The following is a 19,661-nucleotide window of genomic DNA, read 5'->3' as shown; positions in this document are numbered from 1 at the left end:
AGGCTATTCTTCTGTCCCAACTCAAGCCTAGTTGGTCTGTGGGTGGTGGTAGATCAGTCCCTGAGCCCTGGCATTAAACCTAGGGCCTCAGAGTCTCCCCGACCGAAGTTAATGCAGTCATCCACAAGTGACACAGTGACTGAACAGGGATTCCTAGGCTGCTGGTCCCCCCAGCACTGGGAAGAGTATGGGCCCAAGCTTACACCTTCAACGTTAGCCCCAGCATTTGGATTTTGAGAGACTTCTAGTCCTGCTTTGATGAGCCTTGCTTCAAAGAAAACATTTTATCATAGAGTTCTATTGGCATCCCTTCTTTTTCAATGAGGGATTACTGCTAATGCCCATTAAGTGAGTGACTCATGCTGTCTAAGTATTTGTTCTTCAGTGGGGAACAATATTATTTGGAAAACTTTATGCAGAGATATTTGTCAAGTTGTATAATTGACTAGAATGTCACTTAATTGGAAACATGTTTGTTTGATCTATGGAAGGTCCCCCTTTAACAAATGGCTAACCGTAGCCATCAGATGAGTCCTGGATTCTTGGTGGAGATCTGAAATCTCTGGATGCAACCAGAATGCAACACACTCTCTGTGAGTTCTGCTGTGTTGCCACATAGGCTAAGAACAAAATTAATCAGAGGCTTTCAGTCAGACAGTGAGTTTCTGCTGAAATAATGATAGCTTTTGTGAGGGAGTAAGGACAGAAAGCAAATTAGAAGAAGGGGCCAGCAAATTAGAAGAAGGGGCCAAGAATTAGTCCATTTACCATGATTTTTAGATCGAAGGACAGTTTTTATGAGATGTTCTAGAAAAGATATTATTTTTAAGACAGACCTTTAAAAGCAAAGAATAATTAGTTACTACTAATAAAAATAATTTAAAATAATTAATGGCATGCAATATGCAGCGACTGGACTTGTGGAGAGAAAGTGGCATAGAGAGTAGAATGAATCTCTTTTGAACCGGCAGAAATTTATTTGCTTTATCTTTCAGGTTATGAGTGTTTCTTAAAGTTTTAGAATATAAAATTCAAATCTAAGAAATTCTCTAAAAGATTAAATGATTTTTCACTCATTTTGGAAATGTTCAGGATGCCAAATATAAGGTGAAGGCATGATAATTACATGTTACCTCTTCATTCTTTCATTCCTTGATGCCATTGGACATAAACGAGCAGTAAAAATGAAATAAGTAAAGTATCAGTATTAATACCATTTATGCAGATCTAGTTGATCTCTTTGGGCCTGAATACATGGCAACATAAGTTGGCCAGTTTTTATAGAAAATCTATTCCAAGTATATAAATAAAACAGAGACAACTTAAGATTAGATATAAACTCTGGATAATAAAATTTTGATATTATAGCAGCCTACTTAATAAAACAAATGCAGTGTCTTCAAGAATGGGATTTATATATGCAGCCAAGGAATAGAGACAGGGAAACATAATAGAGATAGGAAACTAAAACTGAGAACTCTAATCTTTAACAGTGAATATGAGCAAGATCAGGATGGGAGCCTATTTGTTATCATGTCCATATCCTGAGCTGACTAAATTTTCTAAAATGGAAAGCCTCAAAATGCTTGGGAAGTTTTTCTCGGTAACGCAAAACACCCTGAGAGTCCTCATAGTTTCCCGCATCCAAACTTTAAAAGACAATGACTGTGGAGCTTGACTGGAAACAAGACAGACTTATATTTAAAGCAGAAGGCATATCTGTAAACTCCTGATGGATGTCCAAATAGTAACAAAGAAAGAAAATATTACCTACCTACAACAGGAATTTCATTTATCAAAGGTTGAATGGGTAAGGTATCTTTAAGAGACCAACTTACGTTAATAAGTTCAACTTCCCAGATTTTTTTCAACAGGTCCATCGATGTGTAGCCATTAATTAGAAAGGCTTTGGTGTAGTCACCTAGCTCAATGGAATCCAGCCACTCAGCGACAGAAGTGGGATGATAGCCGTCGTGGCCAATGGGTCTCATCTGTAATAAAGAACACCACATTAGGATGAGGATTACTTTGAGTTCCGACAAACAAGATGGATCTTGCCACTTGGAAACTTATCCGATCTGAAGCAACAGATCTTTGTGGATAAGAAAATAAGGAAAACCAAAATACTTTATGCACAATTCTAAGTCACTAATAATTTTCACGCTGAATTAGTGTTCACAAGTGCACCCAGAAATTTCTAACTTAGCTGCTGCACCAACTCCATATTTGAGAAAATGAAATATGTCAAACTTCTGTTCATAGACATTATTGACATTCTGTTGGATGAAACTTAAAATCATGGCAGTTGAGCAGTATTAAATTCAATGCTGAAGGCACAAGGAACTGTACTTCCAAAATGTAGATGATAATTCTCATATGTGCAACATCAAAGCATGTGAAAATACTGCATGACTCAAACATCCAAAGGAATGCATGCTTATGCAAGACATGTAGGTAGTGCAAACATGCCGGAGAAACATACTGCAGTGTTAAGCCAGGAAAAGAAGAGGCTTTTTGGTGTTTAAAGACCATGTGTTCTGCATAGACTCTACAGTATGTTAGACATGAATAGAGAACTTGCTGGCAGACAGGTTCCTATTTTTTGTCAGCTATATACAGATTTTTTTTTCTTTGGGAGAACAAAGAAGTGTGACAGCAGCATAACGTTTCTGAGTTTAAATTGGAGTGTGAAAGTAATTTAAGCAAGAGAAACTTCTGGGTTTAAAATTTTGTGTGATTATTCTAGTCTTTTTAGCTTTTATTTGAAATTTTGGTTGAATTTCTGGTTCTTGGCTTTTGAAGTAAGTCACTTCGAGGACTTGCGTTGCTCTGCATGCCACACCGCGGATCTAATACTTCCGTCGTTACGGACAACTGGCACCTCACCAACCTGATGTTGCAATTCAGGATGGGAAAAGCAAAACTGGGCAAAATACATAGGTTTCCCTCTTCCTTCAGATTCAAGAAGATAAATATTAATGGAAATCTAGATGACTCTGAATTGTGAGGAGAAAAGATTAGTCTGGCTGTCAGGGATTCAGATTTTAATCCTAACCATGGTAGGCTTTCTGTCACTATGCAGCATTCTCATTTTGGAGGTTCTTCTTACTCTTGCATTTGTTTGTTTGTTTGTTTGTTTTGCATTTGAGCTGTTCGTTAGGGATCAACACCTACGCAAGGAGGGACGAGAAGGAGGGTCGGAGAGAAGAGGAGTCGGGCTGTGATGGGTCCTGACGAAGCCTCTGTGAACCCAGTGGGGAGCCCTAGCACAGGTCATGCTCCTAGAGGTCCCCTGCTGGCAGCATGACTGGCCCTTTGTGCCCCACGCTCTCCGTCACTGGATGCGGCTGCCATGGGAAAAGCAGGACTCTAGTGGGGCCGCCCCCCGCAGCGGAGGCAGATTCTGCAGGTGCTGACAGCTGGAGGCTGTCTGCTGACTACTCACTCTCCTTCCTTGAAGAGAGAGCTGGGAGGAGCATGTCCATGTGTTCCAGAAGACCCTGGACCCAGATTCACCCAAGGTTAACATTTGGCCACATTGGGTTTCTACCTTTTTCTCTATACCCACTTCCTCATTCACATGCACGCAACACACGTTTTATTTTAGGTGAACCACTGGGAAGACAGTTTTTTCCCCTGAACCTTTAGCAGACATGATGAAACTTCACCCCTTGGTGTTTCAGCATGCATCTTCTAAGAGCAACGACATTCTCCTACATAGTCACAGAAACAGCACACTCAATAAATCTAACATTGATCCAATTATATTACCTGATATACAGTCCATATGTAAATTCCCCACATGTCCCCAAAATAGAATTTGTAGCTGTTTTTTTTTTTTTTTTTTTGCTCCCCTCCTGGACAGGCTTAATCAAAGGTCAAGGCAATTTTATATATATATATATATATATTTTAAAGATTTTATTTATTTATTTGAGAGAGAGAGAATGAGAGACAGAGAGCAAGAGAGGGAAGAGGGCAGAGGGAGAAGCAGAGCCTCTGCTGAGCAGGGAGCCCGATGTGGGACTCGATCCCGGGACTCCAGGATCATGACCTGAGCCGAAGGCAGTCGCTTAACCAAATGAGCCACCTAGGCGCCCAAGGCAATTATATTTTTAAGTATTTCTTCTGCCCTTTTATCTCCCTTTTCTTCTTCTGGGATTATATTTACTCCTTCATTTTTAAATTACCTTTCCTCCTCTCCTCTTTCCTGTTGTTCCACTCCCCAATCTATTTTACACTTTGAGGTTTAAATGTCTTCTATTGGGAGTTACAGTATAATTCATCATTTGCATCAGAGTCTGAACAGCATCAAACTTTTGTATGTCACTTGTACTTGGACTGACCCATTTTAGCTACTCACTGAACATTTGTTCAGTAACAGTTAACACAATATTTATTCTGCAATAGCTACAAATGTGAACGCCAACTCAGAGTTTGTAAAATGAAGTTTAGTGGCAGTTGCAAATAACTGAATGTTGTTTGCATAAAATTGGAGATTAGGATCCAAAGCAGAGGCACAAAGGTACTAAGTACCTACATATACCATAGAGTTATAAAAATATCGGGGCTAGGGACTTTCTCCGGGACTTATGAAGAGATGGTTGAACCAATGCTACTATCCTGACTAATCCCTGCAGCCCTGGAAACTCCTTGACTGCCTCAGCTGACAGAAAGAAATAATGGGAGAAAGGGCAAGAAGGAAGGAAGAGAAGCTCACTGGAGTTGAAATTAACAGCTCGGCAAGGTTTTACTGTTAGCCCTCCAGAACCTGACCACCCCAGCGGCAGATCCTGGGGATGAGCTTAGGGAGCCTTGAATCAATCTGGGGTAGAGTCAGATGTCCCCTACCAGAGAACTCTGCACTGGGGTCCCCAGAGGTCAACCAAAGCGCACACGCACACACACACAGAGAGCAATCCCTGGCCACCTGCCATACAGATGTTGGCTGATGGTCCCAGTTAGCCAGTGATGAGCAGGGATGGGGACACCAACCAGAACTCTGCAAAGCAAACCCAATTAGTAGAAAAAAGTTTGTTTTTCCTTCCAACCCCTTCTTCTTCCTCCAGTGGCGGGAAATTTGGAATCAGAAAAGAGAGATGCCAGTCCCTTGGGGGAAGCCTAAACTTGGGGAGCGGTGGTGGGGGAGGGATGAAGTGAATAAAATTAGAGGCTTACATGGATTGGAAGTGAGTTTTCAATATTTTACATGACTGGAAAGTTATTGGCTATGTCTGAATGACATTAAAAATACTAAAGAGAGAAGCAGTTGAGCTTGGTTGAAGGCAGGATCGGAAAAAAGGCACATCAGTATCTGACTGAATGCAGACTCTCAGTAATGTGGTTCCTCCTGTGAGGCAAGTTCTTCGTGAGCAACCTTGAGGAGGTGAGTGGGAGGAACATATTTGGTGGGAGGATGAGAGATGGGGACAAGGTAGACAGCAAGAGTGGAGAGAACCTGGAAATGAACACACTGACGTGTGCCGGGGAGGGTTCATCCAGCCACTCACTCAATAAATATTTGGTCAGTGCCTGTTCTGAATGTTGTGGAGCAGTACAGAACAAAACAGTCTGAGTCTCTTCCTCAAGGAAATTATAACTCTTAATTAAGAACTATGCAAACAGATGACCAATAAATTATGAAGGCTCTGCATACCTGAGGAGAGGAAAGCGCTAGAGCCAAATGAAGTTACAAAATTAACTTACACGTATTTAATGATATGCAGAATGGTTACTGTGGTGCACAGTAATTTCTTTTGAAGCAATTCTTCCATCTGTTCCTTCATGTCTGTTCTTACTGCCACTGCCCTCTTCGGGTTCTTGTTAGTGCTTACGGAAACTAATGCAATAGCCTTCCACTTGGCCTCCCACCTTTGGTCCAGCTTCTATGATGCTGCTGCATCAGTATTCCCGAAAGCCAGGCTTTTAAGTCAACACTGGCACAAAAACCTATAGTGACTCCTTCTTTTTTTTTTTTAAGATTTTATTTATTTGACAGAGAGAGACACAGCGAGAGACGGAACACAAGCAGGGGGAGTGGGAGAGGGAGAAGCAGGCTTCCCGCCGAGCAGGGAGCCCGATGCGGGGCTCGATCCCAGGACTCTGGGATCACGACCTGAGCCGAAGGCAGACGTTTAACGACTGAGCCACCCAGGCGCCCCTATAGTGACTCCTTCTTGATAAAAGTGAAAAAAAAAAATGAAAATGGCCTATTCGAGAATTCTAGGGCAATTGAGATCAGGTATAAACTTATCTTTCCAACTTCACCCTCTACTACTCTGCCATGTGTACCCTAGGACATACAATTAGACACAGGTGCATGTCTAAACAGTCTGTTAAGCTGCTAGCCATGCCATGAACATGAATTGTGTGTGCAACACACTATTGTATCTTTGCTCATATTATTGTCCATGCTTCTAAAGCTTTTGCCTTTATTTCTGTAGTGTTTTTCCAGGATTAGCTTCTCTTCTTGAACTTTAAGATACAAATTTCCAAACATTTATAGGACACCTCACAAAGATGGCCCATATAGCTATCACACAACACGAGTCAAAACTTTATCTCCTTCAGCTCACAAACTGGCCCTCCTTCTGTGTTTCCGATCTCAGTTAGTGGGGAAGCGTCCCGCTATTGCCCAAGTAGATGCTTACTTGATAAGTCATCTTACTTTCCTCTTTCTGTTTTTCTGTCATGTTTAATTAGGCCAACAAGTCTCATAAATTTGTTTTCAGTTCCTTGCTTCCAAAGTGGACTTTGGAATCTGACAATAGTATCTACCCCAAGTGTACACATTATATGATTGCCTAGCACAGGACTTTGAATATAACAGGTCTTTAATAACTCTTAGTTTTCTTCCCTCGTCACTGCTCTAAATTAGGCTCATGCTTATTTATTCTTATTTGTTTGTTTGTTTGTTTTGCCCATGCTTATTTAGAAATTGCATAATATTGAGTCCTTTGGCTGCTAATCTTTTCAACTTCCAATCAAGATTCTTCTTTCCTCTTTCGTCCCTTTCTCTTTCCCTCACTTCCTTCCTTTTCCATCTTATTTTAAAAAGGGTTTATGTCTGTTAACTTATTTATACCACCCCCACCCCAGCTGACAGCTACTTTTCAGAAATATATCTAACAAGGTCACTCAAGTAGATTGAATTGTTTCCAACTCTTCACTTTATTCCTGTATTAGAATTATGCTTCTGTGCTCTTTGCCAAGGGATCTGCATTGTATGCCACTGTGATTGAGTTACTTCTCCATCCCATTGATGTTGGCCATGTACTTGCTTGGCCTATGGTACAGGTAGAAGTGTCAGTGTGGCAATTTATAGATGAGGCCTCTCCACTCCTGTGATCTACTCATCCTTTTTGTTCTTATGCTCTATTACAAGAATAACAAGTGGCTGAATCATCACACAACTGCTGGTCCCAGGAGAAAGATGAAGACTTGTGGAGCAAACCTAAATGTAAAACCTTGGAGTCTACCCTGGCTCAGTGGAATTTGGGCAAGTCCAGCTTAAGTTAGATGAACTACAGCTGTCCCACAAACCCATGAGTAAGAAGAATAAATATGTATATTTTTTGTTGCTATGAACTACTGAAATTTTGACATATAGGGGAAAACTGACTAATACAGTCACTCTTTATTTCAAAACCCTTGGTATTTATATTAGTTAGGGTTCTCCAGAGAAATAGAGCTAATGGGATGTGTATACACACATACACAAGTCTGAAATCTTGCAAGTCCAAAATCTTCAGGGCAGGCTGGCTGGCTGGAGATGCAGGAAAAAGCTGATGTTGCAGCTCAAGCCTGAGAGCGGTCTGGAAGCAGAATTCCCCCTTATTCGTGGAGGACCTCAGTCTTGTTCTTATAAGGCCCTCAACTGATTGGATGGAGTCCATCCATATAATGGAGGGCTTTACTGCTTTACTCAGTCTGCTTTACTCAGAGGTTGCTGATTTAAATGTTAATTTCATCTAAAAAAATACCTTCATGGTGACATCCTAGACTGGAGTTTGACAGAATATCTGGGTATTATGGCCTAGCCAGGTTGACACATAAAATAGCCCAAACTCTTTATGAGTCCAAAGTCATCTCCATGAGACTGAGGAAGACTAGGGATGCTGAGCTAAGCTAACATCAACATCCTTCCCAAGCTTTCTGGCTGTTATCTAGTAAACACCTATGTCCTACATCCTTGCTAACCCTAAACTAAGTAATTCTTTATTTTAGAAGTATAATTTTGGAGGGCATATCCATTTTATAACTAGTATAACTCCGTACCTTTCCTCCTGCCATTCCCTCTGCCAAGAATACTGTTTTTCCTCTGTTCTCTTGTTGAAATTCTATCCTTTCTTAAAAGGCCCTTTTTAAATATTGCCTATTCCGTGAAGCCTTCTCCAATGCTACCCTTACTCCCAAGTCAAAATTAATCATACCTTCTCCTAGATTTTTGTGGTAATTTGCATATAATTCTGTTATAGCTAAAGATGTGAGTATCTGTCTTCTTCATTAGACTCTCACCATTTTAGTGAAGAAACAAGGTCTTAGCCATCTTTGTCTCTTAGGTCCCAGTGAAGGATCCCATACATTGCAGGCATTTGCCAAATGTTTATTAAATTAAGTGATTTAATGAACACATGAAGATAAAGTGACAAATTCAGTGGCATGGTGTCCACTTATAAAGGACATTTGTATTTTGTGCTACATCTTATGAAGATGAAGCCTATTTTTATATCTAATATTAATGTTGTACAACTATTTAAAATGATTACATACCAAGAACCAATTCCAGGTAGTATGCTGTGTTATGAAATGCACCGGGCTTTGTTTCTGTAAACCAGCATCTTGGCTCTACTGTTAACAAGCTGTGTAACGATGGGCAAGTTACCTCACCTCTCCAAGTTTCAGTGTTCTCATCTGTAAAATGATGGTGTTGGGCCAATGATCTCAAAGTTGCTTCATAATTCCTACATCTTGCAATTCTATCTTTTGTAAGTTAATATCAAATTAGTGTCAGATTTACTTATCCAGTAAAGAAAAAAGAAGCCCAAAGGCAAAACTTAAAAAAAAAAAAAAAAGGACAACAAGGACATTTAGGCTGAAGTTCAGATGGCATCCACACTTCTTTCATGAGTTGTCAGCAGCATCCACAAGGAGCACTGCGACTGCTTTCTCCAATTACCAACGCTGAGACTCTTTTCCAGTAGGAACACCTGCAGAACAGAGCTAGACAGAGAGTAGCAGGGGCTGCCAGGCCTGCAGTACCACCGAGCATGAATGGGAGTCAGGCACAGTCTGTAGTCTGAGAGGCAGAGCGGTGGGCAGGCATTAGGCATTCCTAACAGAGCTTCACAACAAGTTGATCTGATTCAACTTGTTGAATCCCAAAGTGTGGGGAAAACCCAAGCTGGGACAGAAATTGGAGTTAGCAGTGAAAGAAGCTTTAGTCTCAAAAAAATTGGGATACGTTGATACGTTTTACTAAATACCTTCCTTGTTGCTCTTGGTGTTTTGTTATTCTGCCCAAATGCATATGTTATTCTGCACTGACTTTCCTCTAGGAGCCTCTTAAAGCAAATCTGGCCTCAGAGAGGGCACACTGATAACATCACAGGCTACCTAGCGTGCAGAGATTATTGACCCAGGGCAGTGTGCTCTGTGGAATCTGGCTGTTAAGGGAGCCAGTTAGGGGTCAGCTGAACAGGTGAGGCTCTGGGACGGCCTAGTCTACCTCTGTCAGGGTAACCCATATTTTAAGTGTTTTACACAGGTAAGAAGAGGAAGAAGAGCTCTCTCTGCTTTAAAAAGAAATGTTTGAAAACCATTGATTTAGAAGATTTTTGTAAGATTACACCACCACTACAGTTCTATTTCCTCTTAATTTCTTAGTTTTATATGAAATATTCTGGATTTGTCATATTTCTATGGACACATATGTGTTGCCTGTGATTTCTCCTCTTTGCCTGAAACCAGCTTTGTCTGTTCAGACAAGGATAGTATTTTACAAACTGATGGAGCCACAGGATGAAAGCTGTAGCAAGAAGGCAATAAAAATAGGAAAAGGAAATAAAAAGAGGGAAAGATAATGTATTATAATAGATTTGGGATTACATAAAAATTTCTGGGGTGCTGAGATGGCTCAGTTAAGCATCTGACTTGATTTCGTTGGCTCAGGTCATGATCTCAGGGTGGTGAGATTAAGCCCTGCATTGGGCTTGGTGCTGGGAATGGAGCCTGCTTAAGATTCTCTCCCACTCCCACTGCCCCTCCCCACTCTCTAAAAAAATAGTCCTGAATACAATAAGTTGTTAAGTCAGCATTATGATATTGGCATGGTAATTAGATCAAGAGAATAAGGAAGCCCGGAAGTCAATAACAAATTAGATATTTCTATGTCTGAAAATTGTTACCAAATTGAAACAGAGATCCCTTGTTGTCCACTAAAATCTGTTCCCTCCTCTTCCACAGTAATGAGGCTTACTACAGACAAGATACACCAAATGAGTAAATAAATATCCAAAAAAAAAAAAAAAACCACCAGCTTTGCTTCTGGTTGTTTCTATGAGAATATATTTGAGTCTGTGGGAAGCTAGTGAAAGTGATGCATGTAACCTCCAGGTCACCTTCAACCTAAAAGATAGGTTCCTTGCTCTAGAAGCAATTCTGTTTTGTTTTGTTTTGTTTTTTTCATCCTCATGAGCTGGAACATCAGTGCCTGCAGCCCAGCTTGACTACACTGGCAAAATAATAACCTAGAGTTTGGGAAATGCTTCTCAAACCTGAATGTACAAAAGAATCACATGGGAAATCTAGTTAACATGCAGGTTCTAATTCAATAGGCTGGAGGGAGAATTTGAGATTCTGCATTTCTAACAAGCTTCCTGGTAATGCTAATGCTGTCAGTCCGTGGACCATACTTTGAGTAGCAGTGCGTTAGAGGATGACAGAGCGACAGATGGAGGGTCCCGGGTCCTTCCAGAATCGCAGAGAGCAGAGCCAATTTGTAAACCTGGACTGCGTACTTCAAGACTGTTACGTGGGAGAAGTACATGTTCTATTCTTTAAACCACTACATTATGGAGGTTTCTATTCTAGCAGCTTCGCCTTTCCTCTAATACAAACAGAATTGAAAATAAGGTAATTTCATACATAACATTTAAGGAAGCCTATGCTTCCACTTGACAGTACGTCACATTGTCTCTTGTTTTGTGAAGTCATTAATTTTCATAGCCCTTGCCATTCAAAGAAACCTCATTTCCTTTAACTGCGTTTGTTGGCATCTTTCTGTCAATCACACTAGCATCCCTTTGTGGTAACTACACAAGATGTAAGAGGGGGAAATCGTGGGAAAACCTCAAGTTTCTGGCTTTGAGTCCTTGTACCCAGGTACATGGTGGTGTTACTAGTGGAGAAAGAAGAGAACATAGACCGAGAGGACACGAATAATTTTGACACATGAGAAATTAAAGATGCTGTGGAACTGCACTTTAAATTTGGGGGAGAAATCCGAGGAGACATGTAACCTTGGGCATCATTCGCAGGACAGGTGGGAGTCTTGGCTCCTCCACTTATCAGCTGTATGACCTTGAGTAAGCTACTCAGTCTTCCTCAGCGTCCATCTTCTGGTTAGTCATGTGAGCGATAAGAATGTCTACCTCTGGGGGAACCTGTAGGCACGCAGTGAAACAATGCATAGTACTTGGCACACAGAAGCACTCAATAAATCTTAGTTATTTTTATCGTCAGTGGGAGCTGAAATCATGCATGGATGAGACTGCGGAGGTTATGCACCGCGGGAAGAGAAGTGGTGTGAGGACAAACCAACACTTTCAAAGTGAAAGATAAGAATCATACCTGGGAGACCAAGACAAGAAGGGAAGTGGGGGAAACTTATCTTCAAAGAGGGTGTAGTTAGCAGTGATGGAATGTTGCAGAGAGGTCTACTAAGATGAGGAAGGAGAAGCGTTCATGGGATCTGGCAGACAGGTCACCAGAATTTTATGAAAAAGAGCCTGGAGGCAAGGCTGCCCTGGGTTGAGGTGTAAGTTAGAGATGAGAAAGCAGAAATTGCGATCAGAGCTATTCTTTTAAGGAGTCTGCATGGGAAGAGGAGGAGGGAGATGGAAGGTTTTAGAAAGTATAAGGAAAAGGCATGGGGAGGAGTGAGAACTGAGGACTCAGGTCTGAGGAAGGTCTGAAATATAAGGGAATAAGAGTCCAAGGGTGTGGGGCACCACTCAGTCATTGGGTGTCTGCCTTGGGCTCGGATCATAATCCCAGGGTCCTGGGATTCAGCCCCACATCTGGCTCCCTGCTCCTCGGGAAGCCTGCTTCTCCCTCTCCCACTCCCCCTGCTTGTGTTTCCTCTCTCGCTATGTCTCTTTCTGCCAAATGGATGAATAGGATCTTTAACAAAATAAATAAATAAATAAATAAATAAATAAAAGAGTCCAAGGGTGCTATGGAGATTGAGATGAGGTAGAGGGTTTTGCCTTTTGTGTTGGGATTTTGCTGGCCTTTCTTGGAAATTATAGCATGAGAGGCATAGTTGGAGTAACTTTGTGGTTGATAATCTTTGTGTTAAGACAGTTGTAAGGGTCTAGAAGCTACCTGCCTCGGACTCAGTGAGAGCTGGATCCTCGTATGTGAAGTACTGGTGAGGGTCCTCATGTGGGCAAGGGCAGCTATCCCTGGGTATAAACACACAAACCTGACTATCATTTATGTAAACCTACTGATTGCAACAGCCCGAATGCACCGGGCTCAGAGACTTAAACTTGCCTATGAACCTGCGATGGACCGTGGCTTCTCTCTTCCCACTGGATGTACTTTGTACTCTCAGACTCCCTGATAAGACTTTTGTAATACAGACGGCTGATATCATCAGGTGCCTCCCTCTATTCCTGCTCCTTGTTCTAGCCTCTTCTGCTCTGTCCTGCGGCTACCCAAGACTCGGACTAATAGCAGCCCTGAAAATAAACCAGGGCAAGCAGTGCTGGCAGGCAGTGTTCTGCCAAGTCCAAATGCAGGTCTATCGAGTAGTGTGAGGATCAGATCTCCTATAGGCTTTGAGACCTGGGCTTAGACATCACTGTGCTGTTTCATCAGTGGCTCTTAAAAGACTGACTGAACATGAAAGAGAAAGGTAGATCCACTGACCATGGGGCCCCGGAGAAAAGTCTATCCACCACCATCTAAGTGCTATTGTAGTGCAACTTGGCTGGGAGAGACCCGTCTACAGAAAGGATAGGACTATTAATGATAAGAATGTCACCTAACAATCACATGAGACTTTGAAAATCCCAAAGTGATCTCACATGCATTATCTCATTTGTGAGGGGTTTTAGGTGATCTTCGGGAAAATACCCTTTACAGAGCCTGAGATTCTGGGTACCCCATGTAATGAGATTCCTTCTGTGGGAACTGAAGGGATTGATACACTGTGACTATTGTTAGGAAATGAGGTGTGATAGGTCTCTGGTAGTACATATGAGGCAGGGGAGGGAGACATGCACATGTACAGATCGCTTGTTCGAAGTCCCTTTGTTTACAATCATACTCTGTTATGGATACAATTTCTATAAAAGAATAGGAAGAAACTTAAACCCTCAAAGCTTCCTAAGTGAATTGTGTTTGGATGTCATTATGGACGTACAATTGCAGATAATGGTAACGTCTGTATTTTTTCCCCGCCAGCAACTGAACCTTGCCGACAGGGGGTCTCTTGAGTGTTCAGACACTGAACAGCTTTAGGCATAGGGCAGGAGCAGGGAGGGAGTCATAGCTAGATATTACTCTGTACTACATTTTGGGGGAATAAAGGTAAAGTGCTTTGGACTGGGCACCGTCTCTTAATGCCCTGTGATTCCTATTTCATGAATAAAAGAGACAAACTGAAGTCTAGCCCAGAGAGGCCCTGACGTTTCCCTTCTTTTGACAAGCCTTAAACCATGGAGTAAACTGCAAGGGAAGCAATGGACAACAAAGGGTGCATAAATAAGTAATGTTTTCAAGACACAGGGGCGATTGCCTTCCAGGAGCACAGAAGAGCAGGCTGGTGAACCAAGTAGAAGCACTAGCCAGACTAGTCCAGCCTCCAGCCATCAGGGTTAGGGGGCACCCCTTTTGATCAAAGGCACTGGACTGACCACAAGTTAAAGGAGTGAAGCTGCCAAGACAGACAAGCTCTAAAAATCATGGTAGGAAAAAAAAAATGACAACAATGGCAACAACGACCCAGCCGTCTCTTTATCGCTTTGCAAGCAGTGTGAGTGGACCGCCAGTCAGACCCGGGTCTTTTCAGCTTCCTCTTAGGCACACACAGAGTGACTGCCATTAACAGCGTCACCGAAAACCGGGCAGTTACCTGCCAGATAAGACCTATGGGGTCATGGTAAAGAGATCAGGAGAACCACTGTTCAGTACACACGTGAACATGGTCACTGGAGTCGAATGATATTATTGAATGGTTTTGTTGTACTTCACTCTGAAGTTTTTGGCGAAACATTTTTCTTTTAATTCAGTAAAAGGACATGTTTTTACCATCTTTTCACTTGTAAAATCCTTGTTGCGATAATGTTGACCCTAGATCCTTTTGTTAAATACCACTATTTATTTTGATGTGGTTCCTTGCTGCAAAGCTCTTTCACAAAACACGAGCTCAGATTAAAGATGAAGGGGATTTACTGCAACTAGAATAAGGTGTTGAACAATGCTCACCATCATTCACATTTTCAAGCTCTACCAGTGATATGAATTATACTTAGAAAAAGATACAGAATCACTTTTCTTTTTCCCACTGATAGTACCTATCTGCTGACATTCATGTGGACATTCAATGGTTATGTAGCACACTTAAAACAGACATTTTAAATGCTACTATCAGTCAGGAAAATTGTTGGCATGTTATTAGTCCCAACAAAAAAATTCCCCAAACTTGAGTCTTCAGAAAATAATGAATGTTCTGAATGCAAATTCCATTTATTTGATATTTAAAAACCATGTCCTTTCTCAGAGCCTCCAGGCATGTGCATAATCAACATCACCCACTGAAGTACTTCAAACAGATAAATGTACCACAAAACCAAAGTTAGCAGTATACAAATGAGTAACTTACGTTCTGCCCGGGTAGGGAAGGACAAAGGATATCATTCAGATGGTGGCCAAAAATTAGTATAGGAATTACAAAATTGGAGACCTACCACATATTCATCTATCCGTCCATCCCTCCATCCATCCATCCACACATCTACTCATTCATTTATTCGCTCAAATACTTACAGCATGCCTACTATATTCTATGTACTCTTCTGGATGCATCAGTCAAAAAACATGTAAAAGTGCCAGTCCTTAAGGAGCTTACCTTCTAGTGGGGGAGACAGATAGTAATTAACACACATAGTAAATAAGGAAATTATGTCAGAAAGTGACATGTTGTGAAAAAAGGAGAAAGTAGAGCATGAAAGTGGACGTGCTAGAGAATGTCTGTGGAGTAGCTGGGTCTGCGCAGGGCAAACAGGGTGGTTAGGGGAAGCTTCATTCACAAGGCAAGATTTGAACGGAGACTTATGGGCAGTAAAGTACTGTGCCGGCAATCTTGGCAATCTGGGGGAGAAGATTCTAACCAAGGAGCAGGACCAGGAGAGGCAAAGGCCCTCAGGAAGGAGTGACCCTGGTGTGTCCTCAAGGAATAACAAGGAAACCAAAGGGGTTAGAGCAGCATGTGCAGGAAGAGGGGGGGGGGGAGCAGGTCAGAGAGGTAGTCAGGGGCCAGAGAAGGTAAAGCTCTGAAGGTCTTGGAAGGCTTTGGCTTTCATTTGGAGAGAAACAGGGAGCTGGTGTGAGAATTTGAGCAGAAGCGTGACACGGTTTAGCTTACGTCGCAGTGGCATCACTGCAGAATAGCTCCTAGGGAGGAGGCAAGAGTTAGGAGGAAGGAGACCTGCGCAGAGGCTGCAGAAGTAATAATCCAGGAGAAAAGGCTAATGGGTTGGACAGGGTGCTGGAGTAGTAGAGGTGGTGAGAAGGGGTCAGATTCTGGATGATTTTCTGAAACACACAATAAACTGTTCCTTGTTCTCTAACACAGACTGGGAATCTGTCAGCTTGATGGCTATTGCTGTGTGGCAAGGATTTCAACTTGCATAGAACCATATTCACCTGTCATGTGTGGGAATGTATGGTTAACTGGCAGGGTTGGTGTGGCATGGGTCTGTTTTCAATGAGGAATTCAGAGTCCTCAAAAGACTCTTCTGCTCAAAGAAGGCAGCCAATGCATATGTATTTGATTCAAAGGACAGTAGACAAGTGTCATAGGGAATGTTCGATTCTGAGTGGATTTCAGGATCGGGCGCTCTGACTAGGCCCTGGCCCAGCTCCCATGGATCAGCCTTAAGAAGAAGAAGCCTCAGTAAAAAAGTTGCCTCATGAAACATTTTTGGGACATTGGGAACAAAAGGAGTCAGCATAATTGGCACTGGCCACTTCATCAGCCAGCAGAGATGATGCTATATTTTAGACATTGGTGCCCTCAACATTGGGCACCAGCGCTTGGTGATGGTGCCCACATTGGCAGGCTTCAGTGGCACTGGCAGAACATTCTGTTGGCACTGGTTAAGGTGCTTTGGATGGGAAGATACTGGGCATTGCAGCCAGCAGCACAAGCATCGGTACCTTTGACATGCTGGGCACCTGCAGCTATGAAGCGGGCTTTGGCAGTCGTTAATAGCAGATTTGGCACCCTCAGCAGGTACTGACAGCACTGAGAGCACTTTTGGTAAGTCCTGGTGGCCTTGCTTCAAGCTCTGGTGATAAGCAAGAGCAAGAGAGGCAGAAAAGAGCAGATGTCACATGGTCAGTGAGTGGTCTGGTTAATGGAGCACGTGTGATGTGACACACCCAGAACAAATCATTAGGTGGGATTTCAGCAAGGTTTAGAATACAGAGAATTGTAACCCCATTTTGAAACTCTGGCTGGAGTTGCTGAGAACCCTTTTATTTTTATAGTGAGGGACTAACCTAAGAACTATTTCACTACCATTGGCAGTTACAATAAACAATATCTTGGCCCTTATGAAAATGTTTCTAGCCTCATAGTCTTAGATTTTTTTGATCAGTTCAGAGTTTTTTTTTTTTTTTTTAAGATTTTATTTATTTATTTGAGACAGAGAGAATGAGAGAGAGAGAGCACATGAAAGGGGGAGGGTCAGAGGGAGAAGCAGACTCCCTGCCGAGCAGGGAGCCCGATGCGGGACTCGATTCAGGGACTCCAGAATCATGACCTGAGCTGAAAGCAGTCGCTTAACGAACTGAGCCACCCAGGCGCCCAGTTCAGAGTTTTTAATTTACCCAGACATTGGAGTGGCTTAAAATTTTCAGCTGTACTCATGTGAATCCTCAGTAGAGAGCTCTTAACAACACTTTTAGTAGTTATTATTTATTTAATTCAACAATAAATTTAATGCACAAAATATATATGTCACATCATCCTAGGCATTATCAAAATATAAAAGGGCCTAAGGTTTTCTCCTTCCAGGAACATGTAATTTCCTTGGGTATATATTTGAATATAAGGAAATAATTAAGTGCCAATGTTTTTATAAGCTCCAGAAAAGAAAAGAAACTTGAGTGGATTGGAGAAATTTGGGAAGAGCCTCTTCTATAGTTTCTCTTGGGGTTAATATATGGGAAAGGAAGTGAATCTCTCCTCTCTCTCTCTCTCTCTCTCTCTCTCTGTGTGTGTGAAAATGAGTGTGCATGCACAAGAGACAGACAGAGACAGACAGAAAATGGATGAATATAGGCATCCATTTCTCCTTACTGTCTCTAGATCTAGCAGGAACACAGGCAGTGTCCTCTGTCTGGAGTGACTTCCTCAATGCTCTATTTAGTGAAAAATACTTATTAATTCTTTGAGATGCAGCTCAAGCATCATCTACCTATCCTGAAAACCTTCCTTGACCCTCATGTACTTAGCCTTTCCCTCCTCTGTAGCAAGTTTTTTTTCCCCCACATAGTAGATTAGTTTTTGACATATTTGTGTCCAAAATGTAGGTAGAACTCCTTGAGGCAGGGACCAAATGTTATCCAGTTCTGCATCCTCATCTCTGAAGCTAGCAGAGGGCCAAAACGAACTGTCTGATTGAATGGTTGTGCGAATCATAGATTCACTGATGAACTCTGGGCATGTGGGTGTTTGCAGACATTATGTGTCTGGAGTTGCCCTATTCCTTCATCTGGTTCCAATCCTACCGCGGACACTAAGGTCTTGGGATGCCAGGTCAATTGTTACTTTGTGTCTACATCAGTAGCACTTAAAAAAGTACTCTGTCAAAAGTGGACACCAGCAATGTTTACAGATGATGATGTAATTGAGTCCCAGAGGTGAAAGGCAGGGAAATCAATCTTCTCTACATCTGCGCAGTAATCTCTTGTACATTTGTGGAGAAAATTTCACATTCAAAAATTTCTACAATACATTTACCTCTTAGTATTAAGAGTAATACAATTCTAAAAGTAATACAATTCTCTGTGTATTCTAAACCTTGCTGAAATCCCTCTGTAAACACAACCCTTTCCCAACAAGCAGTGGTCTCTAAGTAAAGAAGCAACTGAGGGTTAAAACCGGCGATGCATTGAAGAAAAAGCTTTTAACCTATTGGGACTCTGGGGTTCATAAATAATAACCTTAAAGATCATCTAAAGGGTATCTATTTAGCACTATGCCATCACAAATTCATATAACAAGTAAAGCTAAAATGTATTTTCTCTGGAAGACAAGAAGGAAGGAATCTGGCAGTTTCCTGAGTACTCATTTTCTCTGATAAGCACAGTAGTTATCTGCTAATTTAAAAAAAAAAAAAAGCTGAACTTCTTATTAAAATAGAAGATGCTAGATCTGTGGAAGACAATAGCCAGTCATTTGTCTAAAGGTGGAGGCGTTGACAGGCTATCCACAGAGCAAAGACATGTGATGCTCTGGTGATTGAGGCAGTAGAAAGCAGCTGAGAGCACAGACCCTGGAGCCAGGCTGCCTCGTTCCAATTCAGACTCAGCCACTTCCTAACTGTGTGATCTTAGGAATGTTACTTAACTTTTCTGTGCCTTAGTTTCTTCATCTGTAAGAGAGAGAACTAATTAATTTTAAGATTTAAATGAGTAACTGTGGAGTTAGCCTAATAGTACTTACAAAAGTGCCTGGCACACAGAAAATTTCTGTTTAAGTGTTGGCTGTTAACACAGGTGTTTGCCTACAGTGTCTTTCTGAGCATGCTCAGGAACATCCTGGGCAATGTGGATTCTTATGTAGTTCTAGTGTATTCACTATGGGTCTACAGATAGACCATCAGATTAGAACCCAGAGTCAAAAGATGGAAATCTGAGATCTCATTAATCACCAACAAAGAAAATTATCAGAAAAAAATACCAGGTAATGAAAAAGTGCTTAGCTTAGGGTAGGAGACTATTAACTCTGTTGCTAGTTTAGCCTGCTCCATTGAAGCTGAATATGGGTATCTTGCTAGGGTTCAAAGTATTTGACTTACTATAGATTGAAAGGCAAAGTGATGGATGAAATTCATAGCTGGATTAGTGGCATGGGCTGTATTTCAGAGGATGGTTATTACAAATGAGAAACAAACAGCATATCTATCCATGTGAACAAGTAA

At 41.7% G+C, this 19,661-nt stretch overlaps 1 protein-coding gene across 11 annotated transcripts in view; it reads right to left on the bottom strand.

Moving 5' to 3' along the window:
* ANKS1B (ankyrin repeat and sterile alpha motif domain containing 1B) overlaps positions 1–19,661 on the bottom strand; it is a 717,443-nt gene that overhangs the window by 283,923 nt on the left and 413,859 nt on the right. For all 11 annotated transcript variants that reach the window (XM_034987766.1, XM_034987767.1, XM_034987769.1 and 8 more), the window contains one exon: positions 1,839–1,991. In XM_034987766.1, the coding sequence (XP_034843657.1) occupies positions 1,839–1,991 (153 nt within the window). The remainder of the gene's footprint in view (positions 1–1,838; positions 1,992–19,661) is intronic.

Source organism: Mirounga leonina, unplaced genomic scaffold (assembly GCF_011800145.1).
Source record: "Mirounga leonina isolate KUSES-001 unplaced genomic scaffold, KU_Mleo_1.0 Mir_418, whole genome shotgun sequence".
In the NCBI taxonomy this organism is placed as follows: Eukaryota; Metazoa; Chordata; class Mammalia; order Carnivora; family Phocidae; genus Mirounga; species Mirounga leonina.
Note: the sequence above shows the minus strand (reverse complement) of the source record. Positions and strands in the feature narration are given on the sequence as shown.